This window comes from Embiotoca jacksoni, unplaced genomic scaffold, assembly GCF_022577435.1.
Source record: "Embiotoca jacksoni isolate LCO1_2020_lvr unplaced genomic scaffold, fEmbJac1.0.p SCAF_10, whole genome shotgun sequence".
Lineage (NCBI taxonomy): Eukaryota > Metazoa > Chordata > Actinopteri > Embiotocidae > Embiotoca > Embiotoca jacksoni.
Genome location: NW_027185230.1, coordinates 13,841,221 through 13,849,328, shown reverse-complemented (window position 1 = coordinate 13,849,328; position 8,108 = coordinate 13,841,221). Strand labels below are relative to the sequence as shown.

At 41.7% G+C, this 8,108-nt stretch overlaps 1 protein-coding gene and 1 long non-coding RNA gene across 3 annotated transcripts; one reads left to right on the top strand and one right to left on the bottom strand.

Moving 5' to 3' along the window:
- Nucleotides 1-794: 794 nt before the first annotated feature.
- Nucleotides 795-3,455, bottom strand: LOC138209745 (uncharacterized). Its single transcript, XR_011179195.1, has 3 exons — nt 3,397-3,455; nt 2,389-2,532; nt 795-854 (listed from the first exon to the last, which is right to left on the bottom strand). It is a non-coding gene; the product is annotated as an uncharacterized lncRNA (long non-coding RNA).
- A 110-nt stretch (nt 3,456-3,565) lies between these two features.
- Nucleotides 3,566-7,640, top strand: tor1 (torsin family 1). Of its 2 annotated transcripts, none has more exons than XM_069168503.1 (5): nt 3,566-3,779; nt 5,447-5,712; nt 5,818-5,993; nt 6,322-6,449; nt 6,576-7,640. In XM_069168503.1, exons 1-5 carry the CDS (start codon nt 3,566-3,568, stop codon nt 6,818-6,820), a joined length of 1,029 nt encoding a protein of 342 aa, XP_069024604.1. In that variant the 3' UTR covers nt 6,821-7,640. The 2 variants fall into 2 exon arrangements, with proteins under 2 accessions (XP_069024604.1, XP_069024605.1); XM_069168504.1 differs by lacking the exon at nt 3,566-3,779 and adding an exon at nt 4,039-4,412.
- Nucleotides 7,641-8,108: the final 468 nt, after the last annotated feature.

Genomic DNA, 8,108 nt, shown 5'->3' with positions numbered 1-8,108 from the left:
AAGTCAGGAAATGTGGGTCCATATTTTCATTTAGGATCAGCTGCAAAACACAAAAGTGTTTGAGTTTTTTAACGTGTAAATCATAGTCAAAAATGACTGATTGCACTTAACTACACTTTAAGATAAAAAACAAAACAAAACAACACTAAAGTAAAAGAAGCAAAGGTGAGACTCTGTAGTTGTTTAGAGGCCAGACATATCTACATTTCAAGATATAATGAACTAATCAGGGGGAAAGAACTGTAAGTATTAATATGCTGAAGACATTTGTTAATAAGTTGTACTATTAAATGACCAAAGTCTCGCTCGCCCTCACTTCACACGTAGCTCTCCCCGCTGTCGGTCACCCCCTTCCTCGCTCTGGTATGTCGACCACCTGAGAGAGGAAGACTGAGGCGGATGCCGGCTATGAAATCACTTCCTGCTCGGAGTCTGAATATAGTCAGGATTCGGTACAGAGGGGATGTTTACATAGTGCACTGCTGGCCTGACACAATAGGGACGGCTCAGTGCATGTTTGTTGGATGACGGCAAGCATTGTACCAGTTGGCCCTTTGTTGCTCCGTGTTGTCCTGTTGCATGCTGGGATATGTGGGCTCCATATTTTTGCCGGGGAACGTTCAGCTTTCTGAAGGAAACCAACTTGGTGCCTTTTGTCACATTTGTGCAACTTGACATTAATCTGGAAGCCAATACAAAAAAAAAATAAAAAACCTCACTCCTAAAGGGACCGTCTGGACCCTCGCATATCAACGGTGGAGTAGTACGGACCTGAGAGCAGGTGTTCCAGGTTATCTGTGTCAAATGGACTCTGCTCTCTTGGCCCCCTCAAGTCTCTCTGTAAGCCAGTTTGTCTATGCATGAAAAAAAAAAAAAAAAAAATCAGAGGACACACCAGAAACACAGTTGGTTTGAATTATACTGTTTTGGGTGACTTGTGCCATATGTTATAAGGGTTAACGGACTTTACCTCTGTTCCCTGGGAAGCAAAACAAGACCTCTCAGTGACCATCATCCATCACAAAAAAGGAACGCATGATAACACATTTTGAGAACAAGCGACGTAAATCCAAGAGGAGGTTTTGGGCTCTTTAGTTGCTAACTTTTGCACTGTTTTACCAGTTTGGTGCTGGACAAGCCGGTCCGTGGATGAAAACAATGCTCATTAGGAGGGAAAGTAAATGAAAGATTGTGACGTTGTGGGCTGTAAAACCGAAACAAAGAGCTGAAAGATTACAAAACCCCCTTTGAAACCTACGTTCAGAGATTATTCTCTGTGGGTTTGTCATACGTTAACCCATCTCACATTACACGTCCAATAAACGCAGGTAAATTTAAATATTATCACCAAAATGAACTTCAAGTATAAAAACAAGTTTGGGGTGTTGCTGAAATTTGACCTTTGTGAATGATACTGCATATTATCACATTGTGACAATTATACAAATGAATGAAGACATAAGCAGTATTTATAGGTGGTTGATGTGGATCTATTTTGATTGATCTTCTAATTTCCAACTCGACATGGCTTTTAAAAAAAAAAAATTATACAAGACAAAGAACAAAGGTTTAATGTTTAACAATGTCCTGTGATTTAGTAATTAGTAATATTGAGTAGCATCAAACGATACTACTCTAATTAAGCTGATTGAGTTATAGGAATGTTTCTGAGAACACCTGACTGATATCCAATTTTTACTTTTGTCTTCTAGATAAATGCAATTTTAATCACAAATAAATCTGACTTTATAAGCAATAATCATTGCTATTCATGAAATCATTTATTCCTCATTTAGAAGGGCACGTAAGACAATCTCAAGTACTAAGTGTTGGAAATTGTCTTCATTATATGGTAATAATATGACAGTCATTACTATACATTACTATGTAGTAATATATATAATTTCCCTCACAACTAATGGCTTGCTGGAGTGTCACACAGGTGAAGAGTTACTTATCCAGATCCTCATGGAGGTCTGAAGGTGCTCCAAAAAGCAGAAAATCCTAAAAAAAAAAAAAAAAAATAACCTGTACTTTTGCCAGAAAGGACTGTTCAGTATCAGTACTACACGGCTTCACGACTCCATCTCCAGTGGTCTGCATGAGTCTCACATCGGCAGAAATATATGAGGAAACTCCCCTTCTACTCACAAGGCTGATGGTGACGAGAGCCTGCAGGTAACGACGCATTTCTTCGCCTATAGAGGGCGCTGTGGCCCACACGTTGTCTCGCATACAAAGTCTCCACAGAAGCCAAGCTACTTGGGAGTTTACTCCTTCTCTTGCAGCGCCACCATGAGGAGGGCATCACCGATCAAGCCCACATCTCCGCCAGAGACACTGCCATCTCAACAGCCGAGCACATCAATAAATTCCTATTTGTCTTACCAGTTTGAGGAAGTCCTTTGGAATTATCCTGAGTTGTTTGAGGATTTTTATTTTTTTTCTGTCCTCCCACTATCAGCACCTCTCAGTCCAGGAAGACAGATCTGCTTTTTGTGTAGTCCTTGTCAAAGTTTCTTGAAGTTTCACCTGTTTGAAATATCGAAAATAACATTTAGGCCACATGAAACATAAGTGAGTAACACGATCCTTAAAACTCATTTCAATTTAAGATTAACCGGGAACAACAGATGATCTTGTCCTATTCTGAAATAACCTGAGTGCTGACACACAATAATGCAAGATTTCCTCTTAATTATACCAACAATTATCAGGGGTAAAATAAATAGTTGTCACATTTCTCTCCCTTTCACACTATCGCCGTGTTCCAACACACTCATTACATGAAATCTCAGACATATTGACAGTATTGAGTCTGATTAAAATCACATTGGCTTCAGTGTCTTTACGTGTCTTCAATGCGCGGTGTTTTCCACGCTCATCACGTGTTTGTTTTTCAGATTCATTGGTCAAGTATGTTAACACACATAATGTGTAATTCTGGATGTGTGACTGGCCTTTAACGAGTTACACCTGAATATCTCTCGCACCTGCCCACACTCTGCACTACAGCGATGTGGTCGATATTTTAACTCGACTCTATCTGGTGTTTGACTTTAGCCGTTTTAATGCAGTTGTTTCTTTTTCAGGTCACACGTGTATTGTAATATATCAAATCTTATTGTGAAAAGTAACTAAAGATGTCTAAAAATGTAAAGTGCCATCAAATGGAAATACTCGAGTAAAGTACCTCAAAATTGTACTTAAGTAAACGTATTTAGTTACTTTCCAGTGCTGTTTTTTTTTTTTTTTTTTTTTAAATTAAAATTTAGGCTAATTAGTGAATTAAATATACCACCATTGAATAAAATAATAAAAAAAAACAAATAAAAGAAACGTTTTTTTCTTCTGTTGAAATTGGTTAGAAGAAGAAAAATAAAGAGGAAGCGTTACCTTTGGACTGTGACGTCATGTCCCTGACAACCGCAGCGCTTCCCCTTGCCAGCTCTGTTGTTGACTTATCCCGCTTCAGACAAACATTTAGGCCCTTTTTCTTTTCTTTTCTTTTTTTTTTTGTTTGTTTTAACTTTTCGGCTCTGCTTCGGATGAAAGTTCGTGTGAAATGAAGCCCCGGAGGCGCCACGTCCCGCCGCTGCTGCTGCTGGCGCGGATGCTGCTGCTCTGCTGCGGCACGACTTCGGCCATCGAGCCCATCAGCACCACCATCGCGGTCGGCATGGCTGCGGCTCTGACCGGGTATCTAGCCAGCTATCAGAACATCCTCTACTATTTCCACGAATGCTGCCGTCCCGACTGGATCGCCTTCAACAGAACAGGTAGCACAGCCCCGGGCGGGTTTTTGGTTATTTATTTTTATTTATTTGTGTGTGTGTGTGTGTGTGTGTGTGTACAACTCTTCATTAAAGAGCAGAAATCTCGCTTAAATATCAGGGTTGCGACAACGTCAGCTTTCCGTAACGTCATTTATACGAATACCTCAAGCGTGAGGGGAAAAAAAGCCCACTTTAAAACGCTTTTAATTTAAATTCAACTTTTTGTTTTTTGCATCGTTTTCGCGACATTTCTGGTGTTGAACGGTTTTGTGTTTTGTCACGTGTCCGTGACGTATACGGAAGTTCCAGGTCGTAAAGACACGAAGCTAGTTTTAGTGTGCAAGGAGCTCGGAGAGGGCGAAGCTTTCTTGTTTTATTATTTTTTTTAACCGTCGTATTATGGTTGTTTTACCAAAAAAAACACGACTGATATGAGAAATTAATCGGCTCCGACGATGAAATCGGCACGTTTATTCTCGCTGCTGCACGTCTTTTGGACGGCCGGCGTGCTGGTCGACGCGTTTGATCCGATCACAACAACGGTGGTCCTCGGTATCGGTGCGACTCTGGGCCGGACGATCTACAATTATTTACACGAAAGCTGCGATCGCAAGTGGATCGCCTTCAATTCGACAGGTCAGCGTGAAGTATAAAGACAGCCTGGTGGTGGTGGTGGTGGGGTTGGTGGTGGTGGTGGTGGTGGGGGGGGCTGTAACGTTAATTATTCACGTTAACGTTACAGCGGAGACGCGAGTGTTTCTAATGTTTCCTGTTGAAACCGAAACTAAAGAAGCTTCTGAAACGGAGTGAATTATGTTTTAATCAGTTTATTGGTAAATGGGGAGGGAGATGAGGGAGATGAGGACGACGGCATGGCATCTGGTCGGAAACAAAGACTCCCCCCCCCCCCCTTTTTTTTTTTTTTAATATCTATTAAATAATTAAGAGACAGCTCGTGATTTTCACGAGATTATTTGTAAAAAAAAATAAAAAAATTCTAGGGGCACTTATAGAATTGAAAAACAAAAACAAAAAAAGCCTAATTTTTTTGCATAAAAAAGTTGCTGATTTTAATGAACCCGGATTAAAAATGATCACCAATTTACACCAAATAAAAAGCATTTTCTATGTTTACAGAATACGTTCTTGTTGAGTGAGAGAAAGCCGGCAACAATTCCAATTATTTATTGCTTTTTTTGTATATAATATATATAGATATACTGTGCATTTTATATTTTATATATTTTTTACTGCTATTTTATTGCTTTTCTATTATTCTATTATTATCTTATTGCTTCTGTATGCTGCTGTAGCGAAAAAAAATTCCCCTCCGGGATTAATAAAGTAACTACCTAACCTTATTTAGCTCTTAATAACCTGTTAATATGTGTAACATATAAGGTAATAAATCAAAAATACATAAAATAACCTCATCACTGCAGGAGCAGGATCGCCTGTTTGCGCTGGGAGACGGAAATCAAAATGCGCCGATACGAGTGAAAATGAAAACGAATGTCAAAAATGCCGTCGCTTCACATTTCCGTCCCGGTGATTAAGGGGGAGATCTGCGGCTTCGTCGCCAGTTTGAGAAAGTTTGTTTTCAGTCCCGCCTTTTTTTTTTTTTTTTAAATCCCCGGTCGACTTTCCGCCCCCCCCCTCTCCCCCCGCAGGTCTCAGGGTCGACCTGCAGAGCAAACTGTTCGGGCAGCACATCGCGTCGCGCATCATCCTGAAGGCCGTGAACGGCTTCATGAGCAACGAGAACCCCAAGAAGCCGCTGGTGCTGTCGCTGCACGGATGGACCGGCACGGGCAAGAACTTCGTCAGCCAGCTGATCGCCGAGAACATTTACAAGGAGGGAATGGACAGCAACTTCGTCCACTTGTTCACGTCCACGCTGCACTTCCCGCATCAGAGTCAAAACGCGACCTACAAGGTGACGAGCGGCGGTCGTTCTGTTCAGCCGTTTCCGTTTAAAAAAAAACAAAAAAACAAAACAAAACAAAAACAAATGTTTTAATTCGCCGCTCTTCTCCCTCAGTCTCAATTACAGCAGTGGATCAAAGGCAACGTCAGCAACTGCGAACGCTCCATGTTCATCTTCGACGAGATGGACAAGATGCACCCCGGCTTGATCGACAGCATCAAGCCGTACCTGGACTACTACGACAAGCTGGATGGAGTTTCTTACCGGAAATCTATCTTCATCTTTCTCAGGTAAAATTTTTTTTTTTTTTTTTTTTTTTTTTAAAAAGCTGAAAGTATTTCCAAACGGTGGGATTTCCCTTCGGGGTCCCGCTTCGTGTCATTTTGGATCTGGATTTGTGAACATCCGGGGCTCAGCAAAAGCCGCGATCAAACTTTTACTCACCTTCTCGTTTTTTGGTCACTTTTTGCCTGCCGGTCTGACGTCAGACACCGCAGGCGTTAACAAAGAAAAAGAAAAACAAGCCCGACGTGTACGAATCTGCGTTGCCGCGCGGCAACCAGAGACGACCGGAGGTCGATTCTAAACGTGCCGCCCGTTTTCTGATCTTCCTCGCAGCAACGCCGGCGGGGAGAGCATCGTCCAGACGGCGTTAGATTTCTGGAAAACGGGACGAGAACGAGAAGACATCGAGCTGAAAGACCTGGAGACGTCGCTCTCTCTATCGGTGTTCAACAACAACCAGAGTGAGTTTGTAATTCCACGGGTGCTTTGTGTTCGTTGTCTTTCCGCAAAAGAAATCGCGTTGATGGAAAACTGTTTTTGTTTTTTTGTTTTTTAAATTTAATTTGTTTCCACCTCCGCCCCCGTAGGTGGCTTTTTTCACACGAGTCTGATCGACAAGAACCTGGTGGACTTCTTCGTCCCGTTCCTGCCTCTGGAGTACCAGCACGTCATCCAGTGCGCCATGGCCGGGATGAGAGCCAAAAACCTGCGGCCGGACAAGAACGTGGCCGACAAGGTGGCCAGAGATTTGATCTACTTCCCAAAGTTGGAGCGAGTGTTCTCCGTCAAAGGCTGCAAGGCGATAGAGAGCAAGTTGGACTACTACACATAATGTCAGCATCCGACGGGACGCTGGGTTCAGTCACTATGTGCACTTTTTTTTTTTTTTTTTTTCCCCTTTTCCTTTTCTTTTTTTTTTTTTTTAAAGAGAAACTCTCAGCAGCCAAAATGACTTAAAGAGAGGAAGTCAAACCGACCGCAGACGTTTATCTGCCTGACCTTGTGGCCATCGAGATGATATCGGGAACCCTTCTCCAATGTCGCATCTCACTTACACTGAAACGAGGGGCTGACGAAGAGCGCGGCGCCAGCCCGATGAAAAAATGATAAGACTGGAGCGCAATCCTTTTGTCGCCGATTAAGAGGCCTGATGTCTGCTTTTATGTCACCAGAGTATCAAAGGGTTTTTGGTTGTTTTTTTTACACCGCGAACGGAGCTACATTTGGACACCGTGCATGAACTCGGTGGGTGTGTGAAAAACCCTCACAACACAAAGTTAAATTTATCAAAACTTTTTTTCTAAAATTCTAAATGTCTAATGCTGTTGTACATGATGGGTACTTTTTTTGTTTTGTTTGTTTTTTTAAGTAAAACATTGTTCCCCGTTTCTATTGAAGCACAACAGCATCTTTACTCTGATTGGTCTTTAAACTGGAGGAAGTGTGAAGGAAATTATCTGGTTTCTCAAAATCCAAGTTTGTTCTATAAAGACAACAAAAGAAAAGAAAAAAAAAAAAAAGTAATATTTTATGTACAACTGCTTGTATCTCTGTCTGATTGAAAGACTGCTGCTGGTGTGGATGGAAAGCTGACTTTCACAGGCTTCTTGGATGTAAACACCACCAGAAAAACAAATAAAATATCAAGTTTTCTCAGTGTTGCGGTTACTGAAGCATACTCCACATACGGGTGTCGCGATACAGTTGGATTCAAAAAGTTTGGGCTCCTAAATTTCCTGTATTTTAAGTAAAAAGAAGTTAATACGACACGTTTTTGTACGCTAGAGTTTGCGGACTTCTACTTGAATCGACTTCATAAAGGCTTTTAAATCGACTCGTTCGGTTTTGTTAAGGCAGGTTGAGGAAGTGTCGTTACGAGCGGCCGGCTGTTGGCACAGCTCGGACCGAGTCAGGAGTTACGTAACCGCCAAACGGCTTGCAAAACACTACTGTGCAAAGTGCGACTTTGAGTTCAAGGTTAAAAAAATTCAAAAAAAAAAAAAAAAAAAAACGTGACGAACGCGGCTGCGGCGAAGCTTTGAAGATAAAGGGAACTCGCAGAGTAGATGACCGTTGTGAAAGTAGGTCCTCCTACAATACAGTGACAAGATTAAAGCTCC

Bases quoted from the DNA above. Each gene is read 5' to 3' on its own strand.
- tor1 (XM_069168503.1), top strand. From the start codon at position 3,566: ATGAAGCCCCGGAGGCGCCACGTCCCGCCGCTGCTGCTGCTGGCGCGG. The intron at 5,713-5,817 runs GTGACGAGCGGC...CTTCTCCCTCAG, and splicing joins GTCAAAACGCGACCTACAAG to TCTCAATTACAGCAGTGGAT. The intron at 5,994-6,321 runs GTAAAATTTTTT...TCTTCCTCGCAG, and splicing joins TCTATCTTCATCTTTCTCAG to CAACGCCGGCGGGGAGAGCA.